Raw genomic sequence first — 22,508 nt, forward strand, 5'->3', positions numbered from 1 at the left:
AACCCCTTGGGATTTGGCGCAAGTATAGGGAGTTTTGGGGACTTCTTCTGGTGGTGCAGAGGTTCTCTGTAAAAGAATTTACAGACCTGAAAACCTAAATTGATCAAAGGGTTTATTATGGGGTTTGGAAGTAAGGTAAGAAATCCTGACAGAGAGGCATAACGTCTGGTTAGGGAAGTAGGTGAGGATAAAGAGAGAATAGCACTGGAAAGAATATCCAAGTGGACAAAGGCCCTTGGCATCCCAAGCATGGCATAGCATGGCATGTTTGGAACCTCTGCAAAGAGAAGGTTTTAGTTTGACTCTTTTATAATGGGAGTTTTGGCTACAAGCTGAAGGGGTCTCATGTGGGTGGAGTCCCAAGTTGGCTCATCACTTTCAGCTTGAGCTGGAATTTGAATTTAATTCAGTGAGTTTCAGGACTGAGCCGAACCTACCCAGATAATAAAGATGAAACGGGGCAGGGTCTCTCACTGAGGCAGAGTTGAAGGATTTTTAGAGTTTTGGAGTCCCTTGTTCAGTGTGAAAGCTCTTTATATAAAACCATTTTTATGTAGAACTGAAAAGTGCCACAAATTTCCATTATATAGTTTAGCAGAATCGTCTTGTTAAATATAAATCCAAGAAATCTGCAACTTTTAAAGCATTGAAAAAATTCAGCTACTATAGATAATAATTTGAAATTGTCTACAATTTGTATTTAAATAATTTAATTTTTTTTGGTTACCTCTTAAAAGTGGAATTGTTCTGGTTTGAAAAGAAAATCTACTGGTGTGGCTAAATTAGAACCACTAGAAATAATACACACAGTTTAAATAGCAAAATCACAAAAAAAAAAGTCCATCTCCAAAAGTTATGATCTATTATATGTTTATGAATTCTCTTACTGAATAATCATCATTTAAACATTTAAGTGCCTACTAATGTTAAGCACTTTACTAGTTTCTGGAAGGAAACTAAGGAAGTAGTAAATGAAATAATCACTACTTGAAAGCTTAAAGTCTGACAGGAATATACTTATTATTTTATTATATATTATCATATTACATAAATTATATACTTATTTTACAGAATAAGCATAAAGTAAAAATGAAAAATTAATGTGAAGTGATTAAAAATAGAGAAGGTAAGGATATAAAGGCATGAACACTTATGGAGATAAGGAAAGACCATGTAAATGATACTTAAATTGTATCTTGAAGGAAAAGAAGGATTTTATGAGACAGATACAGAGGCAGTGCATGCCTGCAGTGGGGGTTTTATTCATTCCAAAGAAATAGATAAAAAGATGGAAAAGGCCAATTTGGCTGTAATATGTAGAATGATGTTCATTGAGTTAGAAAGATGGGTTAGAGCTAGGTTGTGAAAGGTTTGCAAATCTAAAGAGAAAAGTTTTAGAGGCAATAGAGAGCCTCTCAAGTTGATTGTGTAAAAATATTAATTATGGCATACAAGGGGAAATTATTAATTAGCATGTATAGGATGATGGGGAAAGATTACTATGCTTATTTCTTTGTATGAACAATTTAGCTGAAATTACTATGAGTCCTAGGTTGCTAGGTGCAGTGGTTAGACTGTTGGTCCTGTAGTTGAGGAGCATCACCTCAGTTTTTAATAATAAGTTTATAGTTTATAGATAGTGCTTTAAAGTTTGTCAATTTCTTTGACTGACATGAAATTTTTACCCAGGTTTCTCTTGACTACAAATCCAGTTTTCTGTTCTCTGTATGATGTATTATGATACTTCTATGCTGTTTCTGAAATCGAGGACAATAGAATAGGTTTTTCGTTGTTTTTTTAAATTGTAACTTTTGTCTGTTTTGTTTTAAATTTTGAAGGCAATACAACATCCAGCTGATGAGAAGTTGCAAGAGAAGGCATGGGGTGCAGTTATTCCACTAGTAGGCAAACTAAAGAAATTTTATGAGTTTTCTCAGAGGTTAGGTAAGTTGTTGAAAATATGGTGAATTATATAAGCTGCCTAATAAGGAAAATAATCATTACTAAAGATGTTAAATGGAGCTGTTAAAAGTTTTGGTAAATTTTCATGTTAAAGAATTTTATATACAATGTAGTCTCATTTATCAGCTCCGCTTTTCTTAATTACTAGTTTTCTTGAAAGACTTTGATAGAAATGTGTAATTTGCACAAGAGCACTTTTCTCAGTTTTTCTTAACCTGCATTATTCTAACAAGGCTTGGCCTTAATTGTATGCAAGCTAAAGAGGTTCATTCCATTTTGGCAGATTGATAACATAATTTCATCCTTTTCTGCCAGATTATTGCAATTTTTCCATGCATGGGATTTGGCCTTTGGATGATTTTGTCTAAGTTTTAAGTCATTCATTCCTGTGATTAGTTCAATCATTATGGATTATGCTACAAATCGAAATTCTGGGGCTGAAACATTTATTATCTTTACCTATTTTATACAAAAGGATTTGCCAGGGAGCTATATGGGGGAAAGGAAAAATTTCTTTTTTATTCCTTTCTCACATGTTGCTTCTTCATCTTCCTTTATGGTAGGATTTCTATATATTTTCAGTCCTATGAATTTAGAAAGTCTTTGATTGCTACATATTATCAAGTTCTTCTGACATTTCCACACTCCTTTTGATATTATGCTACTTTATATTTTATTTTTATGCCATTCAAATATAAAGTATACCTTTAGATGCCTTTAATTTGGCATTTTGAGTCAGTCATTGAATAATTAATCAAGCTTTATGAGAATCCATGTTTTCCATTTGTAATTAAGAATTGTAGACCTAGGTGTTACTCAGGAATTCTAGTGTATTCAATTTCATCAATAAAGTGATTAGAAAGCAACTATATTTGAAATGGGCATTACCAACAGGGAATGGGGTATTCTTTTAATTGACTTTTGAAGTTATCTACCAGCTTTGTCCCTTAACTAGGAAAGATTCCTAAATCTCCTGGCCATTGGGTAAAGACTAATAAAAGTGGCTGTTAAATTTTGAAATAGTTTGTACATCTTAATAGGAAACTTAGAGACTATTAATTAAATAATTCCAGATTTTATAACTTTACAACGCAGGTATCATTGACTAACAGAACTCTGTCTTTTGCATTTCTGCGACTGTCATTTATTGATATGATTTGAATTAGTCATGGTGCTAAGTTATTTATTACTGAGGCAATATGGTGTAGTTTGTAGAGAGCTAACATTTGTGTCAGGAAGACCTGTGTTCTAATTCTGCCTCTGGAGCATACTAACTATGGGATCCTAAGCAAGTCATTTAACCTTTCAGTGTCTCAGTCAACTTTCTAAAACTAAATTGCAAAGAAAGTACCCAGTTATATTAGTATTATTCCTTCTTCTTTTTTTTTTTTTTTTCCTGAGGCTGGGGTTAAGTGACTTGCCCAGGGTCACACAGCTAGAAGTGTTAAGTGTCTGAGACCAGATTTGAACTCGGGTTCTCCTGAATTCAGGGCTGGTGCTCTATCCACTGTACCACCTAGCTGCTCCAGTATTATTCCTAACTCAGAACTGCCTACACCAGTGAATCACAGGTCTAGTCAAAAAAAAACAGTAAATTCTTTATTTTTCTTTCATCTCTGATTGAGTTAATTTATTTCTAGAGGTCTTTCTTTAGATAAGATATAAGAAAAGTAGTAAAGGTAAATAAGGATTTTGATATTTATTACTTAACCTTGCAGAGGAAAGGACTAATATTTACTAACCTGATATTCTAAAAGTATAGCACTTTATGTTAATATACATATTTTTAACATGTCTCAGTCTTTCCACACTAATAAGTTTTTATCTAAATCTTTCCATTCCAATATGCACAATTTTCTCATGAAAATATTTTGTCTTGGAAAGCTTAAAATGCTTTAGACTATTAGATCAGTTACTATCTAACCAACAATTTGCACATGTTTATTTCCTTTTGCATATATATTTACTATATAAGGAAGAATTCTCAGTATTTTGGTCACAGAATGTAAATACACAAAATCTATGAGGCTTTTAAAGAATTATTTTGAAATAAACTTTATATAGATGCATTTTAGTCAAAATGTTTGATATTTTCTTAAAGTTATTAAATATATCATTTCAAAAGTTACATGAACTCATCTTTTTATCTTTGAAATGTGGAGATGTTCCATTTCTGATTAAAATTAACGCAACCTTTCTTATTTTATTATAAGATATATTCTTCTCATTTAAAAAATATTTATACTAATTTATCTTTACTGCTATTATGTGTTTAAAAACTTGGTGAGGGGGATAATTGTTAAAACACTTGTGGATTATATTTTTATTTAAGAAATACAAAAAACTTTCCATTTTTAAATTTATTAAGAGGCAGCATTGAGAGGTCTTCTGGGAGCCTTGACAAGTACCCCGTATTCTCCAACACAGCACCTAGAGCGAGAGCAAGCTCTTGCTAAACAGTTTGCAGAAATTCTTCATTTCACACTCCGATTTGATGAACTCAAGGTAGACTTTTTGCTTTTTTGTGAATGTCGTTAAATTATTAGTTGTTTCATTAATCGGAAAAAATCTGTAGATTTCCACAGATAATTGCATTTTTAAGGGAAATATTTTAATTCATTTTTTTGTCATACATTTAGGATTTGAATGCAGAGTAAATTGTAGTAAGCAGAACTAATAAACCTAAGTAAAAAAAAAGACTGGTAAAATCTTGGTGGTATTTCTGATAGAAATGTGTGACTGAAATTGTCACACAACGTCATTTAACTTTACTATGTTTTGTCATTTGCAAAATTGGGTGACGTTAATTTTCTCTTGAATATATGAATATGGGTATATTTATGTATATAATAAGCATGTATTGATATATGTGCTTTTCTATTTTGTTCATCCCTAAGTAATTTCATTGGTATAAGAAGCTTCCTGTGAGGACACTCCTTCTACCAATACATCTGAGCAACTATTTGACAACTTGTCTTAGAATGCTCTCTAGCCACTGAGAGGTTAATACTTGATTGAGGTCATATAAACTAGTATTTTCAGAAGAAAGATTAAACCCAGATTTCTTTACTCAAGACATCTTGTTGTCTAAAATAACTTCTTTGTAATATTATAAACTTTGTCTTAGGAAAAAAGTATTTATTAAATATCTACTTGAAGCCCATATTATATTAGGTGTTGGAGAAACAAAAATCAAAATGACTGTTGCTTTTAAAATGCTTATATTCTATTATTGGGATATATCATAAACAGATAAATAGTATATACATACATATACATGCAAGTAAATTGGGGAGGGTGATTTTGGGAGGAGAGAGAAAGAACACTAGCAACTGAAAGATTCAGAATAAGCCTCATGTAGATGATGTCACTTGAAAGAAGTTAAGAGTTCTAAGAGTTGGAGGTGGGAAAAGAGTATCGCAGTAATGAGGGAAAGGCACAAAGATGAGAGATAGAATATAATTGTGAGGGACAGCACGTGAACTATTTTAGTTGGAAAATAATGTGCATGAGGAGAGATAATGTTTAAAAATTTTGAATCAGTAGACTGGAGCAAGTTTGTAAAAAGTCTTTGTAAAGGTCTTTAAAGGACAGAAGAAATTGTATTCCAAAAACATTTGGGAGCTATTGTAGCTTCTAGACCAAGAAAGTAGCATGATTTATCACTTTGGCATTGTTTGGAGCATGAGTAGGAGATGGAACAGACTAGATTTAGGGGGAATAATTAGGACATGATTTCCTGTCATATCAAATAATTTGAATATGAACTTAAGATATAGAATTAGAACTGTGAAATACCGTAAAAGCAATGTCATAAAGTAGATAATGGCTCTAGAATTGAAGTCAGTAATATCTGGGTTCAAATTCCAATCTTTCCCCCTCCCCAAACCAATATCTATAGCTATATGATTCTAGATTATGTATGTACTATCTCAAGCGCAGATTCATCAGATGGGATAGTTGTAGTACCTACCTTACAAGGCTGTTGTACTTTAAAAGGAGAGCTCAGAGAAGATAATATAAGTAAAATATTTTACAAACTTTACAGCACTGTATAATTATCAGTACAAACCACGTTTATTTTCCATGTTTAAAAACTAGTTAAAGGTTTCCTAGGAACAAGGTTACACTGGGAGCAAGTGGCAAACTTGAGAGTTCAAAACTTGATCCATTGATTCTAAATCCAGTACATTTTTAGCCATTGTGTTCTTCCCTGTTACTGAAATAACTATGCTCTCACCTTGCTGGCCACTGTCCTAAAGTTCCAACTAAATATTTAATTATTACTGTCTCAGTATTTTGTTACTTATGCAGAGTAGCTGTCTTCCTATTAGAAGGTCTCAAATCCCAATTTGAGAGACTGCTTATTTGGACTTTAACATATTAAATTTAATAAACCTATAAAGTATATACAATGGAACATCACAGTAAATCAAATTCATTTTCTTCTAAATTTAATGGGAGGAAGATGTGATGTGCATCCAAAAAAAATCAATTTTACAAAGGTTCTCATTAATCTATGTACAATTAATGGGACATTAGAAGGATTTTTGACTAGAAAATTGCCTAAATTGATACTATTTTACACATAGAGATTTTAGAGCCAGGAAAGGTATTGAAGATAATGAATTGCTTTTAGATAGAAGTTATACAGTAATTTCACAGTAAATCATTAGGTTAACACTTAATTTGTGAATACTTACATATATATTTATTAATGTTAACTCTATATTCTAGATGACAAATCCTGCTATACAGAATGATTTCAGCTATTACAGAAGAACACTGAGTCGTATGAGGATCAATAATGTTCCAGTAAGTTCCTACTTGGAAAAGAGTATCAGAGGGATTTTTTTAAAAATAAGGCTTTTTAAAAGCGATAGTAAGTATGAACAACAAAAATTGTGATGTAGTGAGAGAAAAGACACTCTAAATGGTCTCTTTTGTCTAGAACCTATTGTCCATCAGCTATTCCTATTGGCTCCCACAATTTGAATGTTTATTAATATTATAGTAATAAGAAATATATAGTTTTTTTTATTAATGTAGCACACTTTTGTTTTATATTTCATTTTATCTATTAAAAATTCTTATGAATGATGGAGAGAGGGAAAAACAAAATCTCTTATGTTACAATCTTAGAATTTTTTGAGACACACTGATTACTGGGAAGGGAAGAATACCAGAGATGTTAAGGAAATATAAGACATTACAAACCAGAGGCTTTCAAATTATCTTTATTATTTCTTATTGAGAAAATGACATGGCATATAATTTCTTTATGACCAGTGACCACTTTTTTCATTTTAGGTTCCTGTATATAACCTTCTTCACCTATAGTAACTAATATCATTTTATAGAACTAGAACAATTGTAACTTGACTCTAAAATAGTAATGTCATTTTGGTCTTCTTTCAACATTCATTGAAGAACCAGACTGGATGCTCAGATGGAAATGTGATAGTTTTTCCTGTCAAGGTTATGTTTTACTAACATACACAGGGGAGGGAAATATGATGGTGTATGTGTGTGTGTGTGTGTGTGTGTGTGTGTGTGTGTGTATACATGTATGTGTACTTAGGAGTGAGACAGAGAACCAGAGTGATTTATTCTATAGGGAGATTGAAAGGGACAGGAACAGATGAAGGATTCCAGAGCAGCAGTGATGGTCTAGTATAAATTTATAATTAGCAAGGATTTATTGATGTTAAGTGCCTACTGTGTCCCAGGAACTCTGCTAGGTGTTACAAAAGCAAAAATGAAATAGTTCCTATTCTGGAGATGCTTCAGAGGAGAGGAGAGAAAAATAGATCCATAAGTACATACAGAAAATGTACAAAATAAATACAAGTGAATTTTGAGGAAGAAGGCTCTGTGAGTTGATATTTAAAAGATTTCATTGTAGTGTGTGGTGCTTGAATTGGGTCTTAAAGGAAATGAAAAATTGTACAAGGTAAATATAAAAAGGGCATTCCAGGTAAGGGAGACAGAAAAGTAGCATAGAGATGAAATGAGTAATGTATGAGATAATTTGGCTAGAGTCACAGGAAGGAAAGGTGGAAGGTATTAAGGTGTTAAGGGGTCCTCTTGAACTTGTCTTTTTGAGTTGCTGTGTTTTCCAGAGCATGTAGGGGGCCTCGAGTATGTCAAGGACAGTGCTCCCTCCCCCTCAATAATCTGTGCAAAACTAGGAAATTTACTTGTGTAGCTAAGAAGTTGTCATCCTGTAGTTATATAGCCCATCCCATATTTATAGTTTAGCAGTTTCCAAAAGAAAAGAATCCTATTTTTGCCATTGCTTTGCTCCTCTCCTTTGGGAGGAGCTTTGTCTTTTTCCCACTTTTATTGAATCTTTCCCTCTTCCATGCCTCTTCTCTTTTAGGTTTCTCTTCCTTTCCTGTATGCATACATAAGTATGCAAGCTTCTGTTTGAATTGTGAACTCTTCAGGTTCCACATGAACATTTATAATAAAGCTAGTTTTCACATGTATTTCATGATTTTGTGATTGTTGATAAAAGGAAATTATAAAACTAAAAAAGAGGACTTTATGCTAAAAGCTTCTAAAAGCAATAGGGAGACATAGAAGTTTAAAATTAGGTACATTACCTTTGTAATGGGTAGACTTGTACTTTGGGAAAATCACATTGACAATTATATAGATTTGAAATATAGGGGAGAGATTTGAGTCTGGGGGACCAATTAGAAGGGCTGATAATCTAGACAAAAGATGTTGAGAGCCTGAACCAGGGTGGTGGCCTTATAAGTGGAGAGAGGTGGGTTCCTGTAAGTGTTATGGAGATGAGAAAGGAAACATGATCTAGTAACTGAATGACTTATCTTAAGTAAGGAGAAACTGAGGAAGCAAGGATAGTATTGAGGTTATGAAATAGGGGACTGGAAGGATAGTATGAGGTCTGTGATAAAAATAAAAATAAAAGAATAGTATTTGAGTGGGAAAAATAAAGAATTCTGTTTTGGATTGGTTGAGTTTGAGATGTCACAGAACAAAGAAGTAATTAGTGTTATGAAATGTGAGCTCAGGAAAAACACTAAGGTTGGATATTTACATTGGACAGTAATAAGCATTAAAATAAAGATGGCATGGAGTCTGCTGAACACATGAAATGAGAAAATGGATGCTACTGAATAAGCATTTATTAAGTGCTTTTTATGTGCCAGGCAGTTTTCTAAGCCCTGGGGGTACACATAAAGGTAAAAAACAGCCTCTCTACTTAAGAGACACATAATGTAATAGGGATACTAAATGCTAACAACTATATGAAACAAAATATTTGTAGGATAAATTGAAGGCATTTCAGACTGTTCCAGGGGACAGACAGCCTGTGAAAATGCCTGGAGTCCAGAGATATGGAATGTCCTGTGTTAGTTACACCAAGGAGGTCTTTGTTACTACATTGTAGAGTATGTGAATGGGAATAAAGTATGAGATACCTGGAAAGGTAGGAAGTAAGGAGCCAGATTATGAAGGTTTTAAAAAACCAAATAGGATTTTATATTTGATATCTAGAGATAATAGCCACTAATATAGTAGTAGAAAGAAAGGTTAAATATGTTGGGAACCTGGTTGTGAAAATTTTAAAAAGCATTATAAATGTCAACTTTTAAATTGAGATAGCTGTTCATAGCATGTTTTCCAACCTTCTTCATTGTACAGGGTTTTTTTTTGTTTGTTTTGTTTTGTTTTGTTTGTTTGTTTGTTTTTAATAAAGATAATCAAAGACATCAGCTTTTCCCCAGTAATTTGTTCATTCATCTTCTGTCTCATCAGATACTTAAAAATGAATTGTTGAGGAGAAGATGATCTTAATGACAAATACTTCCTCCCCTCCCCCCCTGCCCTAATCTGTGATTTTATCAAATCTTATTCTTTTGGTAAGGAACTTTCCTTTACCATCACATGAGGCTCAGTAACTTAGAAAGTTGCTTGGAACACTGAAATGAATTGTCTAGAGTCACACAACTAATAAATAGCAGAGTTGGGATTTGAATCTACATTTTCTGAACTCCAAATCCTTAACTCTGTACTGTATCATACTGTTTTTTGACTACATTTTATTTTCTTACTCTACTGTAGAGTTCATTTTTAATGTGTTTTTCTCTTAGCTTGAATTCAATGGGATATGTGCTATAAAACAATCATTCTGGTCCTTCTCTGGCCAAATTAACAGCTAATTTTCCCAAGTATATCTGTTAGGTAATTTTTTTAATCTGGTTTTTATTTTCTAAAAATTTTTTCAACATCACAGCGTTGTTTGGTATATTCTTTATATTTCCTTTCCTTTATTCTTCTCTAGCTCCCTACCTCCTTTTTAAAATTACATCTTTTTTTTTTTTTTTTTTTTTTTTAACAAACATTATATCTCTCCCTCCCATTGCCTTTTATCCTCGAGGGGGAATTAGGGATAGGGAGAAAAGAAAAACAAATCCTCATAATCATTGTCAAACAGAACAAATTCCCACATTGACTTTGTCAGAAGGTGAGTAATATTCTTCACCTTCCTTCTAAAATCATGGTAGTTCTTTGTGTTATGCAGAGTTCTTAAGTCTTTCAAAGTTGTACAGTGTTGTCATTATATAAATTATTTTACTGCTTCTATTCATTTTATTTTCCATCTTTTCATACATAAAGTCTTCCAGAGTTTCTCTGAAACTATTCCATTCTTCATTTTTTTAAATGGCATAGCAGTATATTACATTATATTTATTTGCCATACTATGTTGAGCTATTCTCAACTTTATAGACACCCCCTTAGTTTTCAGCTCTTAATCACAATAAAAAGAGCTTCTGTGAATGTTTTTGTACATATAGGATTTTTTCTTCTTTATTTGATTCCTTTGGGTTATGTGTCTAATACTGGTGTGACCGGATCAAAGTATATGCATAGTTGAGTGGCATTTGTGGCATAGTTCCACATTTATTATAGCTGCTTTGTAACATATTTTGGGAAAGCATTAATTTTATTGATAATCGTGATGTAACAACTAATTAGAAAGGAATGCAAAACCAAGTTAATAAGCTTTTTTTCCAAAGTACACAATTATATAAGTGTGGTTGTTAACACGTCTTTAATCATTTAGTCAGGTCAGCAAGTGTAGTAATTTTCAACAAATAAAATTTTTTTCAAGATTAATGAATATATTCAGTCAGGATATATATCATTTCTATTCTAGAAGAAAGAAGTGAAGGATAGAAGAAATGGAGGATGTAAAGGTGAGGGAAAGAACAGGTAAAAGATAGGAAGTAGAAAAGAAGAAATGGAGGAATGGGCAGAGGGTAAAGGTAGAGGAGAGAGAAAGTAGAAAAATAAGCATATGAGCTAATCAAGGAGCAAAGGACTCAACCTAAAGGAGGAGAGGTGAGAATGGTAACTAATTGGTAAGTTAAAAGTATAAGTAGTTGAAGAAGGGAAAGGGAGCTGAATGACAGTTTTGGAGTTGAGACCCAAGTAGCAGCTCCTCGCAATTAATTTTCTAAGAGAGTTTCCCAACAAGAAAGATAGAGACTAAAGATTTGGAGTTTAGGTAGGAAAGTATGATATTGAATACAAATTATACATGAAATGTGTTGTATCTTGCCAGTTCCAGGAGGTTGTTTTATGTGCTTTGAATGCAAATAAAGGGCTAAAGGAATACTACTCTGCTCTCTCAAGAAGTAAAAGAGAATTCCTGACCTGTGTGAGCAAGTGGGAGGATAGGAGAAAAGAGATGAAAAAGGATCATTTAGAGCTATGAAACACACTTAAAAGGTTTTTGAAGAGAAAATAGCTTTCTTCCTTCTAAAGAATAATGATGAGCATTTCTATGTACTGTCAGAATAGAGTTCATTCAGTGAGGAAAGAGGTACAAAGTTGTCTTTGATTCTTCTCTCAGGTGTATTGATCATCCACCTATTTGACAAATTATTAACAACAATAGAAGGGTGTGCTGTCTCCCTTGATCGTTTATCCAAGACAAAACAAAGTCTTTCCAGTACTTACTAAGTAGATTGACTTTTGGTTTGTCAAATGAATTGATTTCTGGGAATTTACACAAATGCAAAATGAAGTTTCCAGAAGAAATCTAGAAAGCATCACTAAAATTTTCCATCTTGAGCAAAAGCATAGAAAAGCTTAGGGGCACAATTATTGATTCCATCATTCCTGATCATTAAAGATAAGATATCTCAAAGGAAAAGCAGATTTATGATGTGAAAAGCTGAATAAAATATTCTGAGAATGGAATTTGAATTTCTGGACTGTTATTTAAAAGTATAGCCCATGGATGGTATACTCCCAACAAGATTTCATAAGAACGTTTTCTAGGAATCTTGCAAATCTAATTAGAAAGCTTTAAATTGAAACGAAGGATGGAGAAAACTGCCTGTGTATGTCCACCAAACTAGACAATGTGAAACATAGGGCTTTAGAAACAGTAGAAATAGAAGTACTCAAAATTTTACAGACAAAAAAATCATGGCTTCTTATGACTAGAGATACTAAAGATGAGTAAACAAGCAAGATGAAGTAGAGGTCCTACTACAAGGGGTCAAATTTAACCACATAGATATCACAGAAACTTGGTAGAATGAGGTAGAAACAGACTGACATAAACAGAAGATGGAAGCAAGTATAGGTGATAAGTGAGTACTGTCCTTTAAGAATAGTGTTTGAAGCAAGCAGCCTGAATGAGCTAAAAGTGAAAAATATGTCTAAACAAAAAGAGGTGTTTTTTTTTTTTTTATATTGGGGAAAAAGAGAAAAATCTGTCGTGATAGAAAAGACAATAATAATAGTGCAAAGACAGAACTCAACTCATCTTTAAAATGGAGTGCTTACCTCACATTATTGTAATAAATGAGATTTTTTATATGTGGTATATTATAAATCTTAAAGTGACATATGATTACTAGTTATATCAATTTTGTCATCATCATTGTCACCATCACCACTAACACCATCATCATCTCTTGTTTTCATTTCAAGAGAGTGAATCTTAGGACTGGAAAGGGAGTGATAAAAATAGCTAATTGACTACCAGAATAGCTAAGAAGGTAATGATAGTATTACTAGCTACTCTTGTTTTTTTGTTCATAGTAATTCCTGGAGTCTGGAAGACTTTAATTTGAATCTTGCCCTGGATACTTACTAGCTGTGTGATCCTGGGCAAGTCATTTAATCCTTGTCAGTCTATTTTAAATAATAGCTAACAGTGACATTTATATAATGTTTTTAGTTGTAATGTATTTAATCATAACATATGTCCCTATGTTCCCTGGTCTGAGAATGAGAAAATAGTTAAAAGATTTAAAAATAAAAACTTAAAAGTGCTATATAAATACTATTATCATATACTTTCTAAGGAACTGAAAATAACTATTGTGATTGCTAACCCATCATCAGTGATGATGGTGGAAGTAGTGTATGAATAGAAAAACAAAAGTCCTTATTTTTCATAAATGGAAGAGAAAGAATTCCATAAGATAGCTTTATTATATCTTGTATAAAATTTGGTGTTAGCTGAAAAAAAGAAAGTTCAAAGAGTTGAAGATTCAACATTTTATGATAGGTTAACTTAATTTCCTTTTTATCACAGGGAGATCATGGAAATGCTGCAAATTTTTTCATGCTGTTGTAAAAAATGTGGATTGGTGTAGGCTAGACAGTTTCAGAATTCACTGATTCAAAAAATACACATTAAATTGTCAGCTTGGAAAGGGTTCTTGAGGGAAGTGTTCCATATATCAGTGCTTGGTTGACTTTATGCTATTTTTATCCTTAATTTGAACAAAGTTTAGTTGTCACAAAACTGGTAACATATTTGATGTCAGAGTCAGGATCCAAAAAATTAATAACAGGTTAGAAGATATACGGCCTAATGTAAAAAGATAAATGTAAGAGATAAATCTATAGTCTTATATTTTGGTTCAAAATAATTTACTTTCATAACAAAGTAAAAGTTAATAAACATTTATTCAGCATTTCAGTGATTTATTCACATTTAATATACCATGAAGTGTGCTAACCACTGTCAATTCAATTAAAAGTGGAGAGAATGACAATTTCTGCCCTCAAGGAACTTACATTATAATGGGAGGAAAAAACACACAACAAAAAAACTAGAAAGGGGAAGAGATGGGTGGGTGATAGAGAAATTCCTGTGGAGATGAGTGAGCAACTGAGTAGAATATTTCAGAGGGGAGAGTAAGGGCTAGAGTTAGGAAATTTTTTTTTTAGTGGACTTAAAGATCATTATGAATCAGTTGCATTTGGATTTTGTTTCCTTAACTTGGAGAGGGGAGAGTTCCATTAGAATTTACTGTGTTTAAATAATGTCATATGATCAGTTCTGGGAGCCACATTTCAGGAAGCACATTCATAAGCTAAAACGTTTTCTTTCCATAGGAGTACAGCCGAGAGAGTAGTTTACAAGATTTTGAGTTCTTGCTGTATGGGTTTCAGCCTTAGTATACAGTGAAGTTCCCCCTTACTGGATATTTTCATACAAAAGTTGTAAACTTGTAGTTATCTTATTCTGGTAAGACTACATGGCTTCCAAAGTTCTTTCCTTCTCAGTTTACAGGTTGAATCTAATGATTTTCTTCTTTGACACAGGCAGAAGGAGAAAATGAAGTAAATAATGAATTGGCAAACCGCATGTCTTTATTTTATGCTGAAGCAACCCCAATGTTGAAAACCTTAAGCGATGCCACAACGAAATTTGTATCAGAGGTAAGGTATCTCCTCTCCTCTTCTCTCCCCCCTCCCCCCCGAGTTTGTGTTTTTTCCCGGTAGAGTGGGGGAAAGTACTGGGACTCAGCATACCTGATTCCTAGATACTCATGTGTCTTTGTGCAAATCACTCCGCTGCTTTGGTCCTCCTCACATTTCTCATCCTCAAAATAAGGGACTAGTTCTCTTAGATGATCTGAGTTCCTATTCAGCTGTAAAATTTAATCCCCTTCTCATTTTGTTACCTCCACTCTATTACAGTACTATTCACCTAAACTTTTAGAAGTGCCCTGGCATCCTTGAAGTCCCAACTAAGATCCCATCTCCTAAAGGAAACCATTGATTGATTAGGTGATTCTGTGTTCTAGTATTGCTACTTTTCTTTGTCCTCTGATTGTGTGCTGCTCTTTCTACTTGTATGTTTCTGCCTAGAATGATTTCCTTCAACTTTGCATATTGAATCCCAACCTGACACAATAGGTGCTTATCAAACTATTTCTCTACTCCCATAGTTCCCCCCAAATACTTCTTAATTAGGAAGACTTTTTCCATAACTCTGGTATGGTGCCTGTCCGAAATTGTATATTTGATCTAAGTTTTGTTACTTGTCATTATTTATGATTTTTCTTTCTTCACTCTGAATATACATCTTTCCTTATTTATTTTTTTCTGAATTATTTTGTTATTGTATATGACCTAATACTTCATTGCATTCATGTACCATAATTTGTTCAGTCATTTACTAGTTTGGAATTTTAAGTTTTATTTCCAGCTTTTAAGTCACCATAAACGTTGTTATAAATATTTTTGTACATATTGGGGTGTGTGTGTGTGTGTGTGTGTGTGTGTGTGTGTGTGTGTGTGTGTGTATGTATACAGCCTTGGGTTGTAGTTCCAATAGTGTAATGTCTTGGTCAAAGTATGAACAATTTAATCATTTTACTTGCATAATTTTTTTCTGGGGTTGTTGGACAATTCTCCTTTTCTACCATTAATTTGTGTTCTTGTATTTATTATGCAGTAGACTGATATGTACATTTGTCTTTTAAAATTATTCTAATCTAAAGCTTTCTTGGCTTTGGTTTGTGTGTACATTTTCAAGTTTGTAGAATTGTCTTTTACTTATGAATTTTTCTTCATTTTTCAAATTATTTTACAGAATAAAAATCTACCAATAGAAAATACCACAGATTGTTTAAGCACCATGGCTAGTGTATGCAGAGTCATGCTTGAAACACCGTATGTATCTGCTGGTCTTCCCTCCCCCCCCCCCCCCCCCATAGTACAAATCCTATGATGATTCATGTTTTATAAGATACAGATATATATATATATATATATATATATCTTTGGGAGAAAGAATATAAGCATAATCATTAACCCAAATGTTAAAATAATGTTGATTAAAATAAAAGAATTTATAGTTTTTAGGAAATTTCTTTGGAATTAAAAATAATGTATGATTAAATTTACAGTTTCTGTTGTCAGACAATTTAAATATAATTTAAAAATTATTTTTCTGTCATGCTTTTCATTCTTTCAACTGTCTTTTGTTTCCCTTCATTATCAAAAGAGCTTTTTTGATTTCTCTTTGTTTTGATTCTTTGGTGAGAAGACTTAACTCTCCCATTCTTTCTTCTCATTTTTAAGGTTATGACTGCTTTCTTTGATGTTTTAAGAACCTTCCTGGGTTCCATGTTAAGAAGTTTATTTTTCTTATTCCCAGCTGAATAAAATCATTCAGGATTAAAGTTAAAAGTTAAAAGGGGAAATAAATTAAAATGGAAATTTAAATCCTATATTTGTATGATATTAATTAATACATTTCATTAAGCTTTACTATTGGAAGACTTGATTGAGATGCCATTTTATTAAAGTTTACCAGTTTGCCTGAGGTTGTAGTTTATTATCTAACTTGGTGGGGTGGTGAAAAACAAGTTACCAATTGTGAAAGTTCCTTAATGGTATTCTTGGGATGATAATGATGACCCTACTCCCCTCTCTTTTGATAAAAACCAAAACCTTTCAAATTGGGGAGGAAGGCCATGTAAAGGCTAGGTAAAACATTTGCCTCTGTTGTAAAGATGCAGAACTTTATCTTGTACTTCATCCTGTTGTGTCCTTTCTGCTCTTCTAGGGAGTATAGAAGCAGGTTTACAAATGAGGAGACAGTATCATTCTGTCTGAGAGTAATGGTGGGTGTCATCATACTCTATGACCATGTACATCCAGTGGGAGCATTTGCCAAAACATCAAAAATTGATGTAAGTTACATTTGATTTTTTTAACATCAAATAATAAACTTGATTCATGATATTTTTTATATTCAAGGATAAATACTGCTGAGTTTTGCTATTTCTTTTAAAAAGATAGACTTGAGATTTTGGGTATTTTGTTATTTCTAGTTTTTAAGTCACCATAAACTTTTTTTTTTTTTTTGCGTTGTGTACAGCCTTGGATTGTAGTCCCAATTGTGTAATGTTTTGGTCAAAGTATGAACAGTTTGATAATTTTACTTGCATAATTTTTTGTATATTTGATGACTTTAATAGAATTCAAAATGTGTAATTTATTTCACAGTTTGTAACCATTCCCTCATTGTTTCATTTTGTTCAGTACTAAGAATGATTTCATTTTAGGACATTGTGGTATGTGTTCACTTAAAATACTGCCTTATCAGGGAAATATAGTCACAGTGACCATTTTAACTAAGATGTCAGTGGATTCATATTAATGGAAAGTTTTCTAACATAGTAATGCCATTTTGGTCCTCTATTCTAGTAGAAAGGACAACCACCAGCCAACTAGGGAAAACATTTGATTTTTTTCACAGACATTTTCCTTACTGACTGTATGTAAATTTGTTAATGTTTACATACTCAGTTTGCACTACAAAAGAGACTCAAACATTGTTCTTTAATTAGCAGCCTTGAACAAGTCTTAAAAGTGCTCATATGTACAGGGATAATAATGTTTGAACTGACTTGCCTTTCAGAAGAAGCTTCATAGATATTGTTTTGTAAGTTTTCTTGTGTACTGTCCCCATCAAGGGTAAATCACTTGAAGGGATTGTCCTTCCTTTTCTTATGCTTGTTATAGTTTTGCTTATAATAGTTTCTTTAAGAATGCTGTTTGTTGACTTATTTTGGTCAAAAGCTAACTAGATGTTATTATAAATAGACATATCTTATTTTGTTGGGTAGGGATGCAATTTTTCTTCCTTGGAAAATTCTTATGTTTATAAATATATATATATATGTTTATAAATTATAAATAATGATAATTTAAAATAACCATTTTTTTTCTTTCTTAGATGAAAGGTTGTATCAAAGTCCTAAAGGACCAGCCTCCTAATAGTGTAGAAGGCCTTCTAAATGCTCTCAGGTATTTCTCTTTTTAGTAGTTTGTTTGTAAACATGCAATACAGCAGAAGTCACTACTGTGACTAAAATTGAAATTTTGATATTCAGGTTAGGAAATATGAAAATTCTAAACTATATATAATAATAATAGTAACTCGATTTCACAGAGGTTTTCCCCACATACTGAGATATGTGTGTTTGACCAATCACTTTATTTTAATATTCACTGTGTGCATGCATAACTCTTTAAACAATAAGTTCAACAGGTCATTAAGTGCTTTTGGCAGATCTTTAGATTGTAGTTGGCTGCTTTCTCTTTGGAGAAGATTTTTTTTTTTTTTTTTTTTTGGTGGTCCTTGGAGTTAAAGGGGAAGTAAATGACTTGCCTTAGGATAACATTTTTCTAGACTGAAATTGACAGTTGAATTAGATATATTTTCCCCAGATGGAATAATTGATTTGTTGTTTTTTTTAAATGCTGGAATATTTTTAAACAACTTTTCAAACATTTATAAATCTAAAGAGTTAGAAGTGCTAGGATCTGTGCATTTTTTATAAATATATCATTTGATCCTCACAACAAAGTGATGAAGTAGTTGCTGCTGTTAATATCCTCATTTTTAAAGTTGGGGAAACTGGTGAGGCAAACAAAGGTTAACGACTTACCCACGGTTACATAACTAGTAGGTATTTGAGGCCAGATTTTAACTTGTCCTAATTCCATGAAAAATTTTATTTTAAATTTTTAAAATTTATTTAAAAATTCATATTAATTGGTTAACACCAAAAAATATGAAATCTTCTAGAATGAGGTTATTCTTGGTTGCAACCTTAAATAAATCATAAAGCCAAATCACTTTGTGGAGAAAACTCAGATACCACCTTTTCACCACAAGGTGGCAATCTATATTGGTAAAAACAAAAGGCTGCCTATGAATATTTAGCTAAGAATAAGTGAGTTAAGAAAATGGAAAGTAGGATATCACTGAAAGGGCCTATAGCCATGTAAGGGTGTAAAATAGCAAAAAGTAGGGACTACTTAGATAAAGTAGATTAGTTAGATTTGAGGATTAAGTATTTTGAAATTTTTAAGATTTATTGAAGAAAGCAATTTTAAGTTTTACAAAATTGACCATAATTTTAACTGTTAATAGCAACATCATGAAGTTTTGAGTGCCATTTATGATTTATAAACCAGTATAATTAGAGTTTATCTACATTTTTTGAATGATGAGTGGATTTTTCTTCCATTAAAATTTTTCTGCTGACTTCTGTCTTTATCTTCCTGGTCTTTGCCATATTAACACAGTCCACTGTCTATTTTGGACTGTCAGAAGCTTCCAGCAAATGTTAATGGCCATTTTGGAAAGTAAAATAAAAAAATACTTAAGGTTTAGGAAACATTTGAAGAAGATACTTGAAAATGTATTAGCTATTCCTAGCACTTTTTGATTCACTTTATCACTTGAAAATGCAATTCTTAGAGAACTGTTTCTCCAATTATATGTTGGGAAGTTAATAGAAAAATTAAAAAAATTTTTTATAAGTGACTTTTGTTATTTGTTATGTTGTTTCTCTAGTGGGCTGCCTGTATCTGGGTGCCATTTAGGCATTTAGAAGAGAGTATTTGAAGTCAGTTTGGTACACTAGGGTTCCAATTTAATAAAATATGTCATTGTCTTTAAGATAAATTAATCTTGCCATTCAAGTGCTATATTTCACTGTAAAGAATAACTTAACCTGTATTTATTTTATTTATTTTTTTTTCCTCATGGCTAAATAACCAAAGAAAGGAAAATAGAATTTGTTTTAAAGTAGTAGAGATGTAAATAAAAGGCTATAATAGATTTGTCTACTGATATGTTCATATGTCAATATAGTATTTCAGATTCAAAACATATAATTAAGAAAAGACAACAAATTATACCTATGTTTTCTACATGTAATAATTAAATGAACCACTTCCATATGATCATTTAGGAGGGAAGGGTACTAGAATTGGGAATTGAAGTTCTAACAGATAATGTTGCTACCTTTCTCTGTTAAGTTTAAACTAAAAGTGACTACATATATAATAGTCAGATGTTCTATCTTCAAATATCATTGGTCTTGTTAGTGTCCCTCATGTCCCTTACCCAGACCTCTGATGGAAATTAACAGCCACAAATCACACATGGAGGGAACATGTATTATAGCTAAAAGAGTATTTACAATTGTGTATAACAGTGTCTTCATACAAGTTGGATGTCCTAGCCACATTATTTGACTAATTCTGAAATATAATTATGGGAATTTTTAAACTATTAACTAAAAATGTTGAAATTTTTTTTCATGTTATTTTGTAGTTTAAAGAATATCTTGTTAGCTATATGTACTCATCTTTGCATTGTTTAGAGACTTATCAAGGATTTACTTTGGTAAATTATGACAATTGAACTTGTAGGTCAGATTTCAGTAATTCATATAATACAATTAAGTATAGTTTATTATTTTTCCAATTTGCTTGATTTTTTAAAATTAAAATTATATAGTTAGCTTAAAAGGAATTTAGTATGTATACATAGGACAGCAAGATAAACAGATGTTTTCTGCTTCCTGTAGTAGATGTTTATAAAAATGTGTGCAGACCAAATGTGTGAAAAGAAAATCATATTTTAAATTCTCTAAAACAGCAGCATTATGTGATGATTATTGTTAAATTAGCTATTTGTTATTTGTTATTCTTGAATTTTCATTTGTTGGGTTGGTTTAAAACAAAAAAAATATTCTTAGCTGGAAATATTTCTGATACTGAGTGAGTTTAAATAAATTGGTAGGATATTTTTGAGGTGAGAGGGAAAAAAGTGATAATAGTGAAGTAATTTCCTTGTAATTCTGGTAAGTGGATAGAGAACTAGCCTTGGAAGAAAATCTGTGTTACCCTTGGGCAAGACATTTAATTTTACTCAGTACATTTGGTAACTCTTTAGCACCAGTTGGTTTTTATTGATGCAGGATGTTTCTTACCTGGAACACTATACACAGGTATAATCAGAAGAAACATTAAGTCAATTCTTTGGGGTGAAAAGTCAATTTACAATTTTTTACCTCTAGGATTTAATTAGGAAAGAGACTTGATGAATTCAATAGATTGATAAAGACAGATATGTTGTTTATTCTTATTTTCCCTTTATTAATATCAAGAATGATTGATCTTATTGAGCTAATAAAACTAAATAAATTTCCTGTTAATATCTTTAGTAAACTTTAGAGGGTTAATTTTAGAGATGTGCTTATACCCTTTCTATGCAATACATTTGGAAACAAATGTAAGTAATTATTGTTTTCTAAAATTAATGAACATATATTTTTTAGGTACACAACAAAACATTTGAATGATGAGACTACCTCCAAGCAAATTAAATCCATGCTGCAATAACAGTTTCCTGGAATTAGCACCTGCTGTAGAAAGATGACAGTATTCTGCAATGACTGAGATGCACAGTTTTTTAGTGATTGCAATTACTCTCTCATTCATTCTTGCTTTTTCTTTCTTTTTTCCTCTTCCCCCTTTTTAAATCATGTTCTTGTTTTTAAGACTTCTTTTCTGTGCCAAAATGAATAAAGATATAAACTTTGAAGGGATGTTTTCCTTTCAACATGGCCATTTAAGGCAGCTAATTATGCATTGCATTTGGATCTCTACTGAGAAAAATTCTGTGACTTGAACTAAATATTTTTAAACGTGGATTTTTTTGGGAAAACTAATATTTAATATTGCTTCTTCTGCATGGCAAAACTGCCTATTTCTGCTATTTAAAAACCCTCAATGACTTCATTTTTCTATTGCCGCTTTTTTCATGTGCAACCAAGATAAGGATGTTTAAATTAACTGTGTTGTACAAAATGGTACCCAACACAAAGGTTTTTTTTTTTTTTTTTTAATTAGTAAAACTGGTTTGTTTAAAGTTTTACATTTGCATTTTGACTTTTTTTTTTTTTTTGTAAGGATGTATGTTGTGTGTTTAACCTTTATTAACTAACGTTAAAACTGTGATGTGTGCGTAGAAAAATACGTATGCATGTTCATGTTTAAAGAATGGCTGTTGATGATAAAATAAAGATCAGCTTTCATTTTTCTAAGTGTGTCTTGTTTTACTGAGTCAATTCTGGCATTCAGTCTGAACTTTTTGAGTAGACTTTCAGCTCTTGAGGACTTAATTTTTGTATTTCCATTTGTTTCTTTTCCAAAATGTGTAGCACATGGGAAAAGGGAATTTTCCCTGCCTCCCCAAATATGTAATAGACATGTAACTATAGGAAAAATACACATGCAGCCTGATAGATAATTTTAAAGATATTGATTCATCCTGCTTTTGATTTCAATGAGAAATCATGTAAGAAGAGCCAAAGACATGAACCAAATAAGAAGAAAATCATAGGTGATTTGCAAGTTTTTGAACTAGTGAAAAATG

The 22,508-nt window shown here is 32.0% G+C and overlaps 1 protein-coding gene across 16 annotated transcripts in view; it reads left to right on the plus strand.

Moving 5' to 3' along the window:
- Positions 1–22,176, plus strand: part of CYRIB (CYFIP related Rac1 interactor B) — a 200,126-nt gene extending 177,950 nt beyond the window's left edge. For 15 of the 16 annotated variants that reach the window (XM_074265547.1, XM_074265645.1, XM_074265563.1 and 12 more), the window contains 8 exons: positions 1,839–1,944; positions 4,331–4,467; positions 6,700–6,777; positions 14,576–14,692; positions 15,852–15,931; positions 16,830–16,956; positions 18,006–18,076; positions 21,409–22,176. In XM_074265547.1, coding sequence (XP_074121648.1) covers positions 1,839–1,944; positions 4,331–4,467; positions 6,700–6,777; positions 14,576–14,692; positions 15,852–15,931; positions 16,830–16,956; positions 18,006–18,076; positions 21,409–21,472 — 780 coding nt within the window. In that variant the 3' untranslated portion in view covers positions 21,473–22,176. Of the gene's footprint in view, positions 1–1,838; positions 1,964–4,294; positions 4,468–6,699; positions 6,778–14,575; positions 14,693–15,851; positions 15,932–16,829; positions 16,957–18,005; positions 18,077–21,408 lie in introns of all 16 variants that reach the window. The other variant, XM_074265623.1, reaches the window with a different exon arrangement.
- The last annotated feature ends 332 nt before the right edge of the window (positions 22,177–22,508 follow it).

Source organism: Sminthopsis crassicaudata, chromosome 1 (assembly GCF_048593235.1).
Source record: "Sminthopsis crassicaudata isolate SCR6 chromosome 1, ASM4859323v1, whole genome shotgun sequence".
Taxonomy (NCBI): domain Eukaryota; kingdom Metazoa; phylum Chordata; class Mammalia; order Dasyuromorphia; family Dasyuridae; genus Sminthopsis; species Sminthopsis crassicaudata.